General features: G+C 46.3%; 1 protein-coding gene and 1 pseudogene across 2 annotated transcripts in view; one reads left to right on the top strand and one right to left on the bottom strand.

Moving 5' to 3' along the window:
• Positions 1-19,826, bottom strand: part of PGAP1 (post-GPI attachment to proteins inositol deacylase 1) — a 278,399-nt gene that overhangs the window by 184,147 nt on the left and 74,426 nt on the right. Inside the window, exon 9 of the mRNA XM_082261304.1 lies at positions 5,812-5,863. Within this exon, the coding sequence (XP_082117430.1) occupies positions 5,812-5,863 (52 nt within the window). The remainder of the gene's footprint in view (positions 1-5,811; positions 5,864-19,826) is intronic.
• LOC309557702 lies at positions 9,511-10,313 on the top strand (annotated as a pseudogene). Its single transcript has 2 exons — positions 9,511-9,655; positions 9,806-10,313. The product of its transcript is annotated as an uncharacterized misc_RNA (transcript).

Raw genomic sequence — 19,826 nt, forward strand, 5'->3', positions numbered from 1 at the left:
CTGACCACAGAACAGTTTTCCACTTTGCCACAGTCCATTTTAAATGAGCCTTGGCCCAGAGAAAAAGCCTGCACTTCTGGATAATGTTTAGATATGGCTTCTTTTTAGGCCTTCAAGGCACGGTGGATTGTGTTACCCGACAATGTTTTCTGGAAGTATTCCTGAACCCATGTTGGGATTTCCATTACAGTAGCATTCCTGTATGTGATACAGTTCCATCTAAGAGTCCGAAGATCATGGGCATCCAGTATGGTTTTCCGGCCATGAGCCTTATGCACAGAGATTGTCCCAGATTCTCTGAATCTTTGGATGATATTATGCACTGTAGATGTTAACGTCAAACTCCTTGCAATTTTTCTCTGAGAAACTCCTTTCTGATATTGCTCCACTATTTTTTGCCGCAGCATTGAGGGAATTGGTGATCCTCTGCCCATCTTGACTTCTGAGAGACACTTACACTCTGAGAGGCTCTTTTTATACCCAATCATGTTGCCAATTGACCTAATAGGTTGCAAATTGGTCCTCCAGCTGTTCCTTATATGTACATTTAACTTTTCCGGCCTCTTATTGCTACCTGTCCCAACTTTTTTGGAATGTGTAGCTCTCATGAAATCCAAAATGAGACAATATTTGGCATGACATTTCAAAATGTCTCACTTTCAACATTTGACATGTTATCTATATTATATTGTGAATAAAATATAAGTTTGAGATTTGTAAATTAGTCCATTCCTTTTTTACCCACACTTTTTTGGAATTGGGTTGTACAATGCTTGGGGTAAAGGGCTGGTATTAGCTTTTTATCTGCTGGGAGGGTTTGGAGGGCAGGAGGCACAGTTTGGCAGAAGCACCCAAGCGGGATGACAGGCAGTCCTTCACATAGACATAGACGTTTGAAGATGCTGGGATGAAGGGATCATTAAGGCGATGGACGCTGAAGAAATCGGTCTTCCAATAAAAACTAGTTAGGCACAGAAACTTTTCCATAAGTGAGAACAGGAGCATCACTCGGAGGACACTAGCAAAATAGAAAAAATAGGTCCCATGGAGTGGGGTAGGGTTATAGGGGTATGTCCAAAGAGGTGGTGTTCAATCACCTGAATGTAGCAGCCTATAACCAAGAGTTTATGAATAGCCTGCCCATGCCCTGTACTGTACAATTAAGATAGTAGCCTTAGTTGAAAAAATTTACCTAAAAACTAAATTTGTTAAAAAAAAAATCCCTAAAAATAAAAACATAAATGACTCATAAGTACTGAAGATCTGAAAACCTCTGACTAGTACAAGCACAGCAAACCTTTTTTTTTTTTTATACTGCCTGCTAATTAATTTGTTGGCTATTTTTCGGGATGAAATGTAATGAAAACCTATCCAATTCCAAAAGCTGCATGAACTCATGAAATTACAAGCTTAAAAACAAATGTAACATTTAAAGAGGTGTGAGGGCAAACAGATTTAAAGATGCCATTTACATTTCCACATGAACTACTTGAAATACCAATATTCTAAACGTGTATTAAATAATATTCTTATATTTAGACAGAATGTCTCTTTAACCCCTTCCCACTACCACTACTCGGCCCTTTAAGAGATTCTAAATGCTGGGAGGTGGAGGCGAGCATCATATCTCCCATGCTGGGAATCATATCTGCAGCCTCTAAGCGTTGAAGCCAACCCGCCGAGAGGCTGCAGATATGCGTATAGCTGGCGGGAAGAAGTTAAAGACAAGTTTACCCAATTATTTAGCACCCCTTCTCTCATGGGATGTCTTTTGGATCTCAATTTTTGGCCTTGTGCTCCCAGAGAAGGAGCTTTCTTTTCTAACAGTTTTTTGGCAGTGATTTGTCCAGGACCAGGCTCAAGTATTCCAGGTGAAGGGAAGGCTGGAGAGTAGATTTGTTGAACTTTACCAGCCAGCCTAAAGCATCTAAAATGGTCCTATGGACATTTTCTGATCACCAGAAAGGAGGTCAGTCCTTTAGAAGAAGGTCGAAGAAGCCTATGACTTGAATGGCCTGACCTGAGCAGGTCAAGCAGGGGTATTAAAACCTTTGTGATCACTCTGGGAGCAGGGGATAAGCAGAAGAGCAGTGCAAAAAACTGGAAGTGGTTGTTTGCCGATGTGAAGCGTAGGAAGCACTGATGAGTTGGTTAAAGAAATCGACACAGGCATTTTGGATATCCACATATGCCATGTATTACTTGGCATTTTAAAAGGGATTGGTTAGGGGATTTAAAATCAAGAATACAAAGAATACCCTGTTGGGCTTTTGTAGAGGGAACAGATATGAGTATACTCCTTTGAACCGGTCGTGTGGCAGTACTAGCACAATAAATCCTTGGAACATAAGGTGGTTCAGGGCATTCTGCATATCTGACTGTCCTTGAGAAGTTTTTGGCTGATTTGAAAGAAAGCGATGAGGTGGTAGTGTTTTGAACTCTTTTTTGTACCTCTTTGAAATTACAGACTGAACCCACAGATCTGAAATGTCTGCAACCCAGAGAAAGACTAAGAATTATAGGCAGATACTTATCCATTTTGCCATAACATCAGGGAGGCGTATGGTTGGCTCCAAATTTTTTTCTGCAGCAGTGCAACCCCAAAGATACTGCCAATGTTATTAAGAACCATCTTCAGCGTAAAGAACGAGGAGTCCTGAAAGTGATGATTTGGCACCCACAGAACCCTGATCTCTACATCCAGTCAGTCTGGGATTACATGAAGAGACAGAATGATTTGAAACAGCCTGCATTTACAGAAGATCTGTGGTTGGTTCTCCAAGATGTTTAGAACAACCTTCCTAATGAGTTCCGTAAAAAAAAACTTTGTGCAAGTGTACCTAGAAGAACTGATGTTGTTTTGAAGGCAAAGGGTGGTCACACCATTTATTGATTTGATTTGGATTTCTCTTCTGTTCATTTACTTTAAATTTTGTTGAAACCACTCTGAGGTTGAATATTCTCCTGTTATTCTGCATTAGCTCATTTTTGCTTGGTCTCTGTCAAGCTACAAGTGAGGGATACTCATGGAAAAGAGTGCTGAGTATGAGGCAAATGTGTCCATACTGAGTGAATACAAAACAAACATAGCCTGCTTTAATAGCAACAGTCAGTGATGCAGGGTGACCCTGTCCTACTGGTCCATGACATTGGACTGTATATAAAGTCCAGGGTATAACCACCATGATGAGCAAAAGCCTGAAGAGGTCTTCAAAGATTAGGTTTCCTAGCAAAGGATCACAGCCCTGGACCTGTCTGTATAGCACCCCACTGCTAACTCATCACTAAGTGCCATGGGTTCCAATGCAGGATCCAGCGACTAAAGCAATATTACAGGTGTCCAGGTACGGCTTCCAAGGCTTTACCAAGGTTGCGCCAATCCAGTTAGATATGCTGGTATTAGAAGACAGTGGGGGTTTGAAGAATTGTAGAAAAAAAAAAGGAAAGAAAAATAAACTAGGTAAGCGAAAGGGTGATTTTCTCTGAAGGAGAAAGGTCAGTCACAAACAGATACTAGCACAAAACAGATAACTCATAAAATAAGGTAGGGTTGTAGGGGAGGCATCAAGGGCATTTCCTCTAAACCTGTGCCAGGGTCCAATCACCTGAAGTTACATGCCTCTAGCCTGTGGTGTATGAACATTCTGCCTGTGTCCTGTACTGTAAAATTCAGATAACTTACTTTCACAAATAAGTCAAAATAGAAATAGAAAGGTCCTTCTTTACTTCAGACTCCCATATATACACTATATTATCAAAAGTAACCTGCCTGTAAACACACATGAACTTTAATGGCATCCCAGTCTTTGTCCGTAGGTTTCAATATGGAGTTAGCCCACCCTTTGTAGCTAGAACAGCTTCAACTCTTCTGGGGAGGCTGTCCACAAGGTTTAGGAGTGTGTCTAGAAGAATGTTTGACCATTCTTCCAGAAGCGCACTTGTGAGGTCAGGCACAAATGTGGATGAGAAGGCCTGACTCGCAGTCTCTGCTCAAATTCATCCCAAAGGTGTTCGGATTGAGGTCAGGACTCTGTGCAGACCAGTCAAGTTCTTTTACCCCAAACTCACTCATCCATGTATTTATGGACCTTGCTTTGTACACTGGTCCAAATCATTTGATGAAGGGGGATTATTGTGTGGGGATGTTTTTTTAAGGGTTGGGCTTAGCCCCTTTGTTCCAGTAAAGGGAACTCTTAAGATGTCAGCATACCAAGGCATTTTGGAAAATTTCATGCTCCCAACTTTGTGGAAAAAGTTTGGGGATGGCCCCTTCCTGTTCCAATATGACTGCGCACCAGTGCACAAAGCAAATGTGCACCAGTGCACAAACAAGGCCCATAAAGACATGGATGAGCAAGTTTGGGGTGGAGCAACTTGACTGGCCTGACCTCAATCTGAACACCTTTGGATTAATTAGAGCGAAGACTTCGAGCCAGGCCTTCTCATCCACATCAGTGCCTGACCTCACAAATGCACTTCTAGAAGAATGGTCAAACATTCCCATAGACAGACTCCCAAACCTTGTGGACAGCCTTCCCAGAAGTTTTGAAGCTGTTAAAGCTGCAAAAGGTGGGCCAACTCAATATCGAACCCTACAGACGAAAACTGCGATGACATTAAAGCTCATGTGCGTGTAAAGGCAAGTGCCACAATATTTTTGGTAATATAGTGTATATATAAATAGGAGTAGTATAATCCTACTTAAATTTCAGGTCACATGCGCTTTTGAAGAACTTTTAATTAATTCTCCTTCACACGCCACCTCAAAGCCAAATCGCACACATCAAATATTTTTCAGGTAACAAAAATTATTATTATTTATCTATATATACAATTCTATAAAAGTTATTATTATTATTTTTTTTTTTTAATTAAAACCACTTTAAATAAACCAAAACAAGCCATTGACAAATACACTACTTTTATGGTGCAACAACCTGCCATCAACATATACAGCATGAAATATGTGAGAATCTTATGCCACTGTATGCAAATACACTGTACAGAAAACCGTGAATCATGAAATGAGAGTGCATTCTCAATGGATTGTTCTTTTGGTTTTAATACCATTTTTTTATGTTACTAGGGTATTAAAGCAGAACTTTACCCATAACAACTTAATAAAAAAGAATGTTCTTTTGGAAAGTACATACATTCCACATTCATAATTATGCTACCAAAATTAGGGTGTGTTGTAAATTGCCACCAGCACTGCTCCTGTTTCTTCTTGCTGGAGGCTGCCATTTTGTTGAAGCCCAGAGACCCTTGAACAGCTGTAAATCAAAGCAGAACTAAACCCATCAATTTAACAGTTTCAAAAAACAGTTAAATTCCCGTCAAACCATCAAATGGCTGGTGTCATAACTGATTACCATGGCAGTTGCAGATCAAACAGAATCAGCTTTCTTGCCTGTAAAGGATAGCAGGGTTTAATTCCGCTTTAACGCTATCAGCAAATCGGCCTATATAAACTCAGCAGTGCCTAAACATACCTAAAAATGGAGAGCAACTGAGCATGTGTAGAGCAGGGTGAGACAGTGTATTACTGGTTTTTAAAAAGTATAGACACTTATTTTTTATGTTTTATATGGTTATACCTGCAAAAGGGGCCAGCCTGAAGTGATCTAGCAGGGCTTAATTTTCTGACTAAAGTTCCACTTTAAGATATGGGATTGTTGGGCTAGTAAATATATTGTTTGTTTATATACACACACTTTTTTTCTTCTAATTTCTCTAGAACTACTACCATCATATATACTGTATATCCAAATTTAAAGAATGTAGGTTCCATTTTATGGAACCTACACTTACCTTTGCTGAAGGTAGTAACTCTGTGTTCCATGACAAGTCTTCAACTTTCAAACTAAAAATCAAAGTTTTAAAATATGAAAATACATGTACCAATGAACCTGAGCCTAGTATTTTCCACTAAAACCATCACTTGAGCAAGCTCTGAAAGTCCACCTCTAGTCAAAATTCTTTTTTTTTAGGGGACTGTCAAAGCGTTCGAGCATCTGTCAGTTTTTGTTTTATTTTTATTTAGAGGGGGTGGTAGGTATGTTCTTGTTCCTAAAGTGGAATTCCAGTAAAATTCTAACGAAGCCTCTCCTCTACACTAATGATGGCGATGGGACCAATCATATAACCCGACAGGAGTGGCTTCAGAATAGGCAAGTATAAGCATCTTTTCTCTTTTACAGGGTAGTAGAATGTGGGTGGGAGTAGGTTCAGGCTTGGTTAGAATTTGACCGGAATTCCATTAAGGAGTGGGTATGTTTACTTTCTAGCATCTACCAAAAACGGATATACCAGTTATGGGCAGATGCATTCTAGAAATAGAACAATATAAACTGTTTTGAAGAAAGTCTGTCTGTCGATGACTGTAAAAAAGGTTTATCAAATGAACAAAAATACACAAAAATCAATTATTGGTCATGATTTTGTTAACATTAAGGCTCCGTTTACACCTGAGTGATACAAATTGCGGAAAGCTTGTGCGATACCATTACTTAATGGCAATCGTGCCACAATTTTGCCACGGCAAATGTCACTCAGCTTCTGCTCCTTATCCTGGTGCTATTGGAGTGCCACATTAAGAAGTAATGGAATCCCACAAGCAGGCCGCAATTTGCAATAGTGGGCAAAATTGCGGCGATTCTGCCCATGATCCAGATTGCTCAGGTGTGAACGGAGCCCCGTGTTTCATTCTATCTTTATTGTTTAATAAGGCAGCTGATAAACCCTGCGTTTAATAGCACACACATAAGAAATTTGAACTTCCCAGTGAAAGAGTGGCTTATACCCACATGTCCTCAAAAGCTAAACTCTGTTATTTCAAAGCCATTGTTTCTAACAGAAAAGCTCTTTAGGTACTCAGTTTTGTTACAAGCAGTGTCAGAAGTAATCCAACTCCATAGAGGGGTGGGTGCTGTGTCTGTCACTGAACATGAGAGAAATGGATTTAAAGGTAAGTGAAAAATCAAATTTTTTATTTCGCTCATTGGCGGACACACCTCCTGATCTTCTTGACCATTGGGACATTCCAAAGCAGTGTCAAACATGAGGGATGGGAACAGCAAGAAAAATTTAAAAAAAAGGCTAAACCGTAGCCAACCAGGTAACAGGAGCTCAACCAAAACAACTAGAGCCCACCTGAAAAAACATTACACCCCCATAAGGGAACAAGCCCCTAAACAGCAGCCCACAAAACCTTGCGGCCAAAAGAGGCATCCGCAGATGCCAACACATCCACTTTATAAAATTTTGCAAAAGTGTGCACTGATGACCAAGTAGCCGCCTTGCACACCTGACTCTTAATCGAAAAGGCTTGAGTCCCTGTGAGTCTGATCCATCTAGAAATGAATAGTCCTTTTCGAGGCCCATCCGCAAGCACAAATCAAAGTCTGACTTCCTAAAAAAGACTCCGTAGCTACCAGGTACACCCGAATAGCCGGAACCACATCCAGGGAACGCAACACAATTTACTTAGGATGTTTTGTCCTTGGACACAGGGAAGGCAACAACAATGTCCTCATTCAGATGGAAATCGGAGACAACTTTTGGAAGGAACGATGGACAGGGACAAAAAACGACCTTATCCTTGTGGATCACCAAATAAGGGAAACGACGAGACAACACCGCCAATTCCAACACCCTGCAAGCAGAGGTGATAGCCACCAAAAAGGCCACCTTCTGGGACAGTCTAAGCAGGGGAATCTCCCGAATGAGTCTTGGCAGAAGCTTGAGAGGAGGAAAGGCGTAAATCAGACAATACTGGCACCAAGGGGCCACCAGCGCGTCTGTGGTGTCCGCTAGTGTATCCCATGACCATGCCACAAACCTGTTCTCCTTCCTGTTGAGCAACTACACCAAAAGATCCACCTCCGGGGTGCCCCACCGGAGACACAACTGATGAAAAACCTTTGGATGAAGGGACCACTCCCCTTGGTCCAACGCCTGCTGACTGAGATAATCTGCCTGCCAATTTTCCACCCCTGGAATTGTGTACGGCAGAGAGGGCCGGGATGAAACATTCTGCCAAATGAAGAATGCCACCTACTTCCAGAGCTGCCAATACACTCCTTGTTCCACCCTGGTGATTGACAAGCCACAGCCGTGGCATTGTCCAATTGGATTCGCACCGGACGCCCCTGGAGGCGATCTGTCCAGTGATTCAGGTACAGCCTGATTGCTCAGAGTTCCAGGACATTGTTCGGGAGTCTAGACTCTTCCAGTGTTCAAACTGTCTGACCCAGGACACCTCCCCACCCGGCAGACTGGCATCCGTGGTGACCACTGTCCAATACAGGGGGAGAAAAGATTTACCCTGGTGAGAGCAAAGCCACCGGATCAAAGACCCTTTTATATTTCCGCTCAGCCAGATTTGATTGTCCAGAGACTTCAGACACTTGTCCCATTTGGCCAATATCTCTCTTTGCAGGGACCTCGTATGGAACTGTGCAAACAGGACCGCCTCTAAAAAAGGTAGAAACCATCAGGCCCAGTACCCTCATGCAAGTCCGGAGGGAAGACCATCTGCTGGACAGCAAGAGATGAATCGCAGCATGCAACTTCTGGAGTTTGTCCACAGGAAGGAACACTCTGGCTAGAGCAGAGTCCAGAGTCAGACCCAGATAGTCCAGTTTTGTGGAAGGAACCCGAGCAGACTTCTGAAAAGTCAGAAGCCAGCCGAACTCCCACAGAGTCCGTATAGTGATGTCCACGTTGTCCATCAGAGCAGTAGGGGACTCTGCTCACAGAAGAAGTTTGTCCAGGTAGCCCAGCACTGCGATTCCTCAATGACGTAACAACGCCAGCACCAGGGCCACCACCATTGTGAAGACCCAAGTAGCAGAGGTGAGATCAAAGGGTAATGCCACAAACTGATAATGCTCCTCTCCCACGGCAAAGCGGAGGAAGCTTTGGTGACAGACACATATTGGAATGTGTAAGTAAGCGTCCTTGATGTTGATACAGGCAAAGAAATCCCCCCAATGCATGGATGCCACCACCATGCAAATAGACTCCATTCTGAACTTCTGTACCCACACAAAGCTGTTCAGGGGCTTGAGATCCAGAATTGGACGCACCTTGCCTTCTTTCTTCGGAACCATAAACACGTTAGAATAAAACCCCTGAAAATGTTCCGGAGTTGGAACCGGAACAATTACCCCTTGAAGCAACAGGTCTTCCACCGTCCCGAAAAGGGCTTGCAAGTGGCCCAGGGACAGATGCACATTGGAAGGGAAGAACCTCTCCGGAGCGTAAGAGCGAAACTTGATATTGTAGCTGAACCGTATCACTTCGTGGACCCACTTGTCTTGGACCAAGGAGGTCCACGGGTCCGGAAACCAGCGAAGACATCCCTCCCACCCCAGGCACAGGGTAGGGCACACCTTCATGCAGAAGGAGCCTTGTCTGCGGGTTTGGAGAAACCCACTTTGGACTTGCCAGACTGTGATATTTGTGCGGGATCACTGTGACCCTTAGCCCTTTTTCTCCTGATGCATGATGGGAGAGAAGGGGCTGTACCGGGAAGTCAGACACAGTGTGTGTGGCACTGGAAGCAGCCGTTTGAGAATGAGAAGGGATTACATCTGGTTAGAACAGAAGCCTGTTGGATTAAGACTCCTCCATGTAAGAACGTCATCATGTTGTGAGTGAGTAATAAACCCTTCCCTGGTTAAGAAGTACATCCGGCCTGTGTGTAACTTGCTGAGCGGATACTGGCAGAATTGCTAGCAAAACCCAGAGAGACCTTGTGTAGAAGGGACATAACAGTGGCGACGAGGATTGTGGATTTTAGCACACAAGGCCTTCATAGGGTTTATTCAACCATTCGATCCTGTTGCTGAGTCATGGAGCTCCTGGGTGGAGAGGCTGAAGCAGTATATGGAAGCAAATAGTGTGGCTGTAGAAAAGAAAGTTGCAGTTTTCCTCACAGCTTTGAGTTAAGCTGCATATGGTACTCTCAGCTACCTCGTTTCTCCAGACAAGCCAGCCTCTAAGCCCCTGCATGAGGTAATTCAGAAGCTACATGCGCACTACAACCCGAAGCTGCTAGAAATTGCAGAGCGGTTTAAATTCAACAGTAGGAGGCAGCAGGCCAGGGAGGAGATAAAGACATATCACTGCTTTACGTAAACTAGCAGCCCACTTGTCAGTTTGGAGACTACCTGCAGACGGCTCTCCGCGACATGTTTGTCATGGGACTCTGCGACCCAGCCATACAGAAACGTTTACTCACAGAACCCGACTTGACTCTGACGAAAGCCACTGACCTTGATACTTCAAGGTCGCTTGGGTCCTCCTGAAGAGGCCTCGAAAGGCTTTGAACCCTTGTCAGCCGACCCTGAGGTGCAAAAAAAACTTCCTGTGAACCGAGGACGGGCCACGTCTGCGACAAGGTTCCTTACCCTTACTAGCTTGCAGAATCAAGGTGCTCTTCCTCCCTGTGAGACTCTTAAGGATGTCATCCAGGGTAGCTCCAAACAGGAGATCTTGAAAAGGAAGATCAGTTAAGGCTTTTGCAGAGGTCTGGTCTGCAGACCATCATTTGAGCCACAAAACATGCCGACGGACCACTGCCGAAACAGACAGTCTAGAAATCAGGGAAGGTGCATCCAAAAAGGCATCACAAATAAACTGCAGCCCCTGGACCAACTGGCCTGCCAACCCCGCCAGGGCAGGGGGGAAGCTGCTCACCCTCCAGGTCACAGCGTAAAAGCTTAGCCCACTCAGTCAGAGTTTGTGACACCAGGGCAATGATGAAGACCAGCCTGAAAGCCGAGTTGGCCCCAGCGATTCTTCTACCAGAATCATGGTTGCCTTATTTAACTTGGAAACAAGGGGGGATCAACCACCCACGGAACAGTCCACTTCTTAAGGAGGGACTCTTCAAATGGGTACCTCATTGAGAATCGCTTAGGGACCACAAAAGGGACGTTTTGGATGTTCCCACTCTTTTGCGACAAATTTATCAAAATAGGAAGGAAATGGAAACACCTTTACCACTCTAGACGGCTTGTGAGTGCCAAAGAGAACCAGTGCTTCCCCCACAGCTTCAGCTTTTTTTAATTAAAGTCTCACGCACAGACACAATCAGTGCGTCCACCGGCGCCTTTTCGTGCGCAGCTACAGATGTGGAGGAATCAACCTCACTATCTGAACTGGCCACGTGGCCACAGACCCCTCAGTGCAGGCCCCGTCAGCGGCTAGATCAGATTCAGAATATGAGGAGACCGATTAAGCAGTGGAAGGCGAGGGGTGCTTTTTACTAACCCGCCGCCGAAAAGCCACTGCCACTCGGGACACAAAAGGACTCCAGGACCGGCGTCAGTGCATCAATGGATGGTTGAGACCCAGAGGGCCCTGCAGGCTCTGAGAGGGGGTCAGGTGGGGAAATGTGCTCCAAGAACTCCATGAGGAATAAGGGTACCCCACAAAAGTGCAAACAAAATACTGCTAAGGGACACCCCCACCGCACTGGTAACACTACCCGATCCTGCAGCAGGGAGAGGACCCCACCAGGCAGTCACCGGTAGCACCAGGATCAAAGCACTCCATGTGCAGCGTCTAAGAAGGAAAGAGGCCCAGGAGTCATCAACAGGGGGAAAGGAGGGTCTCCCAAAGCTAAAATGGACACCCAGAAGGCTCCACAGTAATGGTCGCAATTCAATTTATTGCCAGACTAATGAAAAACCATGGCTAACATGGCCACCAGCCTATACAGATTAGCCACCAGCCTATACAGAAAATAGGCTACAACAAAATGGCGGCTCCACAAGGCTCTCAGGAGGGATCCCTGGGCTCAGAGAAAACAGTGCAAGAAGGAGGCAGTTGTGGTAGGAGCCCCCCACCAGGTACAGCCCCCCCACCCCCAGCCGATCGCCGGCGGTGCACACAACCCCCCCCCCCATCGCCAGCAAAGCCCCCCCCTAGCCAGACCATCATACAACCCCAGTATAGATGGAGGGGGATGGGGGGCAGAGAGGGGGGATAGATGACCCACGGGACCATCAGACTCGGGGGGGCCTAATGGGAAGGAGGGGAACCCGTGGTTTGACCGTCCCAGGGAGGGGCCCGCGTCCACCCCAAAACTCTCCAGGGGGAGAGGGGGGATAGCTACTCACCATAACAGGAACCAGGAGGGCACCGCTCTAGACAGAACCTCCTCGCCATGGAAATGGAGGGGGGGGGGGGGGCTGGCAGCCCGAGACTGCGTATGCGATCTTGCGAGGTGTTTAACTCGCAGGCCAGCCCCCGTCCGGTGGGGCTATGTCGTGGCCGACCTAGTGAGGAGCCCAGTCCGGCAGTTGATTGTAGATCTCACAGGAAAAAATAAAATCCATCTAAAAAGAAAAAATTGCAAGGACCAGAGATCCCAGCAAGGAACCAGGGCCTTACTCCTGACTAGGCGAGCAGAGAGGGGAGAGTATACCTCCTGGGACTGCCAATAGGCGTAGTCAAGCTCTTTTTCTGCCTAGTGTCCTACTCCTGTAGATAGCAGTATAACCCAATGTTCAAGAAGATCAGGAGCTGTGTCTGTCAATGAACAAAAGAGAAATTAAATTTGTAAACTGATAGCAAACAGGCTAAACAACTGTATTCAGAGAGTGGATATCAAAGATTCATATTCTAAATGGTCGAAGGTTATTAGTGCTGTACTCCAAGGTTCAGTGTTGGGACCCTTACTTTGTAACCCGATTATAAATGATAGAGTGTTTGGAAGCAAAAGTAAAGTTTGTGTTTGCAGATGTTACCAAGCTATTTTCTAGTGCAATAACGTCCTAATAGGATGGCTCCAACTTACAAGCAGACTTCATTGACATTTGATAGGGCATCCAGAAGGCAGATGAAGTTTATTATTGATAAATGTAATTTTGTTGCACTTGTAAAGTAGAACTATAGGCAAAAATTTTTTTTTTCATTTTGGATAGAGCAAGGGAGGTTTATAACCCCTGTCAGGTTTACTTTTTACGCCATCTGTGTCCCATTGCAGAGATTTCCGTTCACTTTCTGTCCTATAGCCAAACAGAAAGTGAGAAGAAAATCCCTGCAAATTAAGGAAGTTCTTTAGGGACCCCCCAGGTCACCAGAACTAGTGTCCCCATTGGAAGATTTCCCCTCTATTAATTTTCTGGGGACAACCCAAAATAAGGGATTTTCTTTTAATTTCAATGATAATGGTAAACAGGACAAAAAGAGAGGGTGAGTCTCCCTAGTGGGGGCACAGACAATAATAAAAACTGACAAGCGTTCTAATCCCTCTCCGCTCTATTCAAAACTAAAAAGTTTTGCCTTTAGTTATACTTTAAAACAAAATCTTAAGAGTATAGTACAGGACCCAGGCAGATTATTTCTACACAATGAATTAAAAGGTTCCTAACTTCAGGTGACTGGACACTGGCAAAACTGTAGAGCACAAGCACCCTGGGTGCCTGCCCTATAACTCTAAAAAATTCTGTGAGTCCTCAGTTTTGTAGCAAACAATGGCGAATACACCAAGGAATGGAGGGGAGGGTGGCCTGTATCCTGTACTCCAAGATATGGCATTTACAAGCAAAAATTTGTCTTATTTAATTAGTACAGTATAAAACACTAGTATTCATACACCATGGGTCATTCCCAAGCAATGAAAAGAAGGACGGGCAACAATCAGGCAAACATACCTGCCCACAGGCCCAAACAACAAGGGTCAGAAGATTTCAGAGTGCTGCAGCAAGCAGCCAAAAGAGTCAGACAGAAAACTGGATGCCCTCCGTATAAAACTTAGAAAAAGTATGTACAGAAGACCAGGTAGCAGCCATACAAAACTGGGCTACAGAGGCTTGGTGTCGAAATGCCCACAAAACACTCACTGACCTGGTGGAATGGGCACATAAAATGCACAGGAGAATTTTTTTTCTATGTATAGTGCAGTGGTGGAGTTTGAAGCAGGGCTTTCCTTGTGAGGTCAGATACAGGACAAACAGGGGATCCATTCGTCTCATTGGAGAAGTAGCTTTGAGCTATACTTTAACCACTTCAGCTCCGGAAGGTTTTACCCTCTAATAACCAGGCCATTTTTTGCGATAAGGCACTGTGTTGCTTGCTTTACCTTACAATTGCGTGGTTGTGTGATGCTGTACCCAAATAAAATGGAGCTCCTTTTTTTTTCACAAATAGAGGGTTTTTTTTGGTGGTATTTGATCACCTCTGCGGTTTTTATTTTTTGCGCTATAAACAAAAAAAGAACCACATTTTTGAAAAAAAGAAAAAAAAAAACAATCCTTTATCTTTCTGCTATAAAACATTTTCAATAAAAAAAAATTAAAAAATCCAATTTTTGCAGCAATTTAGGCCAAAATTTTGCTACATATTTTTTGGAAAAAATAAATCCCAATAAATGTTTATTGATTGGTTTGCGTGGTGTATAGCATCTACAATCTATGGGATACATTTATGGTCTTTTTCATAATTTTTACTAGTAATGGCAGCGATCTTTAGCAGGACTGTGACATTGCGGTGGACAAATCTTACACTAAGTGACATTGAAATCCCATGCACAAAATTAGGTACATGTATGTGATTTTACGCAGCCTTGCCATCCTGCCGCAGTATATATGCGGCAGGCGGTCCAGAAGTGGTTAATAACCGTGACAACATCCAGGCAATGTAGATGGATTTCCTTTGCATGGTAGGACAATGTACTCATTGAAGTGGAATACTGAAATCATCTTCGGCGTAAAACAACCTTCTCATTGTGAAGTATGAGGAAAAGACTCTTTACGAAAAGGGGTACCAGGTAAGAAATACATCCTACAGAAGTGACGGCAACCAAAAAGGATACTTTGCAGGAGAGATCCTCTAGGGTAATATACAATAGGTTCAAATGGGGGGTTCTGCAGGAAGAGAGAACCAAGTTGACATCTTAAGGAAGCCCAGGGTGCAGCAAGGGGGGGGATTAGTAACAGATACACCTTGAAGAAAGGTTCTTTTAAAGAACAGTGAAGCTAGAGGCATTGGAAATAGAATGGATAAGGACGAGACCTGACATTGAGTGCTTAAGGTCTAGTTCTTGGCAAAACCGGTTTATAGGAAGGCCAGAATGCGAGATAGAGCATAATCTCTAGAACTGAAGTGCCTGTATTCACACCTGGCAAAAATGGGATTTTTATACTTACAGTAAAATCCACCGACGGACGTAGCTGCTGCTTATTCATAGACGGTTGGGTAATAAGCCCCTCCCCCTAGGAGTGACCAGGCAGAGCAAAAGGCTTTGACGCGCCCAGGAGGCGGTACCCCCTGGCTATTACCCTCGGCCTCACGGCTGCATTTCCAGTTTAGTTGCAAGCAGTGGAGAATAACCAAAAAACCCTCAGAAAAAACAGAGGGGTGGGAGCTACGTCCGTTGGTGGACTCAGAGAAATGGATTTTACAGTAAGTACAAAAATCCCATCTTCTCTTTCGTCCACCTACGGACGTAGCTGCTGCTTATTCATAGACGGTTGGGACATCCAAAAGCAGTAAACACTGAGAGGTGGGAAAGGAAAAAACAAACCCAAAAGGAATGCAATTCCCACGGCTAACATAGCCAACAATAAAAACATGGAGCCCAACAAGTAACAACTGCGGCTCAAAAGTAACAAAACCACAAAGGAGGAGCGAAAAATAGAATTTTTGTAAGATCTTACCGTAAAATTATTTTCTCTGAGTCCTCTGACAGTCGCCGCCCACTCATACAGTCTTCACTTATGGGATGTCCCAAAGCAGTGTAGACATGAGGGATGGGAAACAAAACCGTCTCATAGGCAACAAAGCACCCAAGGGCAGATAAAAGAACCATATCTGAACCAGAAAGGTAGCCCACTGGGTAACAGGAAAGCTCAACAGGAGCGAACAAACCCAGGAAGGCAAAATAACCAAGGGGGAAAAAACCCCAACAGGAGGGGACTGGCTAAAAACCCCATGCCCAAGTACTGACGCACTCAGAACTTGCGGCCAAAGGAGGCATCTGCCGATGCCTACACATCAAGTTTGTAATTTTGTAAAGGCGTGCACGGACGACCAGGCCGCCGCTTTGCACACCAACGCCTGATGGCGAAAGGTCGAAGACGCACCCACCGCTTGAAAGAGTGCACCGCGATAGGGAAGGGCGGAACCCGTTCCCTAGGCGAAGAAGCCTGTACAACCGTCCGTCTGAACCATTCAGAAATGGTTGCCGCAGACGCAGTCATACCCTTCCGAGGTCCCTCAGGAAGGACAAAAAGAGAATTCGACCTTCTGAAGGATTCGGTAGACGACAGGAAAACCCTGATCGCCCTGACCACATCCACAGAATGCAAGGCAAACTCCTTATGATGCTTAGGATTCGCACACAGAGAAGGTAAAACAATGTCCTCATGGAGATGGACACCACCTTCGGAAAGGAAGGATTGATGAGGTTGCAAGACCACCTTATCCCTATGAACCACCAGGTAGGGGGAGCGGCAAGATAGGGCCGGCAACTCCGACATTCTGCGAGCAGATGAGTTTGCCACCAGAAAGGCGACTTTCCGTGACAGCGCAGGCAGAGGAATCTCCCTGATGTTCTCAAAGGGGGGACGTTGCAAAACGGACAGAACTAAATTCAAGTCCCAAGGGGGTAAGGGCGCCCTCCGAGGGAGGGCCAGATGAGTTACCCCTTCAATAAAGGTGCGGATCAAGGAATTTGACGCCAAGAGGCACTGGAAAAGAATGGCCAGCGCAGAAAACCGACCCTTAATAGTAGTCAGCGCAAGACGTTGGTCCACACCGGAATGCAGGAAGGCTAACACCCTCGCCACCGAAAAGGAGCGAGGATGGAAACCCTGCGATTCGCACCAGGCGAAGTAAGCCTTCCAGGTACGATAATAAATCTTACCGGACAAGGCCTTCCTAGCTCTAAGCAAGGTAGGAATGACTGCCGACGAGAGACCTCGATCTCTCAAGACCTGGCTTCTAACAGCCACGCCGTCAGAGCCAGCGACTGTAAAGCAGGATGGAAGATCAGCCCCTGAGACAACAGATCATCTCGTAAGGGGAGCCGCCAGGGAGGCTCAATGGCCATTTGCATGATGTCCGCGTACCAAGAAAGGCGCAGCCAATCTGGGCCCCCAGGACCACCAATCTCGGTTCCGAGACCGGCTGCCAGAGGATCGCGTGTTCTTGCCACGAACCTTCCCACCTTGTTGTTTAGAGGAGGCGCGAACAGATCCATGTCCGAGGATCCCCATCGCACACACAGCAGCTGAAACACCTCCCAGTGTAGGGACCATTCCCCCTGGTCCGGGGTCTGGCGACTCAGATAGTCGGCCTGTCAGTTTTCCACACCTGGAATGTGAACTGTTGAAAAGCGTCGAGACCGAATCTCAGCCCAAGACAGAATCTCGGCCACTTCCCTGGCCGCTCGGCACTCCTTGTGCCCCCTTGGTGATTGATGTACGCCACCGCAGTGGAGTTGTCTAATCGCTCTCGGTTCCAAGACATTTATCGGTAGGGAGGATTCCTCCTTCAACCAAGTGCCCTGGGCAGACAATTTGCCCAGAACGCCACCCCAGCCCAACAGGCTGGCGTCCATTCCATAACAACGGTCGGAAGGATTTCCCTTCCGTCAGAGCCGGAGACTGGAGCCACTGCAGAAGGTCTGCTCTGACCCGGTGACTCAAAGATATCCTCCTTTCCAAAGACTGAGGATGCCTGTCCCACCTGGCTAGGATCTTCGCTTGCAGAGATCGCGTGTGGAACTGTGCAAACGACATCGCCATGAAGGCTGACACCATCAACCTAGGGACCGTATGCAGGTCCTGATTGATGAGGATTTATTGTCCCTGAGGGACCTGACCTAGTTTTGCAGAGTACGGAGTTTGTCCTCCGGCAGGAAAACTCTCGCATGGGCGGAGTCCAGGACCATTCTCAGGTAAGGGAGATGGACAGAAGAGGACAATGTCGACTTCAGAAAGATGATGGCCCACCCGAACTCCTGGAGCGTCTGAACCGTGGTTGACAGATCGCGCAACAGAGTTGGACTGGAACTCGACCTTAACAGGAGATCGTCCAGATATCCAAGGAGTACAATCCCCTGCGCCCGCAACAGGGCCAGAACCGGAGCCAAAACTTTGGTAAACACCCTTGGAGCCGAAGCGAGACCGAAAGGTAACGCCACGAACTGATAGTGCTCCTCCGCAATTGCGAATCGGAGGTACTTCTGATGACCCTCGAATATAGGGATGTGTAGATACGCATCCTTGAGGTCGATTGAAGCCAGGAAATCTCCCGGGCTCAGAGAGACCACCACCGATCGGAGGGATTCCATACGGAATTTTTGAACCCGCACAAAGCGGTCTAGAAACTTTAGGTCCAGAATCGGACGCACCTTGCCCTCCTTTCTGGGCACCGTGAACAGATTTGAGTAAAACCCCCGAAACCTGTCCCGATGTGGCACCGGGACGATCACCCCCTGGGCGAGGAGATCCTGAACCGCCCATTGGAGATCTTGGAAACGATCTGGGGTCAAATGAAGATTTGAGGGAAAGAATGTGTCCGTTGGGCGTGATCGAAACTCGAACTTGTACCCCGACCGAATGAGTTCCTGAACCCATCTGTCCTGAATTCTGGTCAGCCAGGGTTCGGGAAAACAGCACAGACATCCCCCCAGCCCTGAAACGGGTGAGGGTGCCCCATCTGGTTGAGGCGGACGGGGCTGCTGTGCCAGAGTGGGCAGCTTTTGACTTGCCCACCCAAGGCTTCTTCTGGCCACCAGAGGCCTCGAAGGATTTGCCCTTGTCTTGTGCCTTGAAGGCACGAAAGGACCCCTGGTTAGGTTTAAAGGAAGGGCCCCGCTTACCGCTAAAAAAAACTTACCCTTGGACACATGGGGCAGCAGAGTGCTGTTACCCCCAGTGACCCCCTTAACTAACTCGTCCAAGGAGTCCCCAAAAAGGCGAATCCCTGCATAGGGAATGTCAGATACCGTCTTCCAGGAAGTCTGGTCGGCCGACCAGCTCTACAGCCACACAAGGCGATGGATTATCACTGCGACAGCAGATAAACGTGAGACTAAAGGGGCCTCATCCAAGGCCGCATCACACAGGCATAAAAACAGCCTGAATACTATGGTCCACCATCTCCCAAGTAGCAGGAGGGGCGGAATCAGCCACAAGCGTGCGTCTGAGCACCGTAGTCCACTCCACCACAGCCTGAGAGACCATTACTGAGGCAAACACAGGCGCCATCAAGGAACCTGCCACCATATAGGAGTGGCGGGTAAGAGATTCCACCCGCCTGTCTGCCGGGTCCCTAAGCACCAGATAATCTCTGTGGGCATCAAAGTGGCCTTGTTTTATCTGGATACCGTGTGGGCCACCGTCCAGCGCGAATCCACCGGAGACGCAAAAGGATAACGGCACTGAAACCGCTTAGGTACCACAAGGTTGCGCTTTAAATAGCGCCATTGCACGGTCACCGTTTCGTGAAACTTCAGCAGGACAGGGAAATACCTGAGCCGCTTCTGGGTTCTGCGGGTCTCAAAGGAAGACCGCTTACCCGGCGGGTGGGGCTCGTCCTCTAAATGTGGCGTATCTTTAACAGAACTAATGAGCGCAGAGATTGCAGCGCTTTCACTGGCCGACCCAGAGGGAGAGACCTCCCCTTCTTCCACCTCCCCCTCGACTGAGAGGACTGAGACCCCGCAGGGGGGTCACTGGCCATGGCAACCATATCTAGATCTGATTCCGAAGATTAAGAAAAACCTGGGCCTTTGCTAGAAGCCCACGCAGACATCAACAGGATCACTTTTGACGCTTAAAGTCGCAAGTGCAGCAGTCAGG

The sequence above is a fragment of the Pelophylax lessonae genome, assembly GCF_965119305.1.
Source record: "Pelophylax lessonae genome assembly, chromosome: 6".
NCBI lineage: Eukaryota > Metazoa > Chordata > Amphibia > Anura > Ranidae > Pelophylax > Pelophylax lessonae.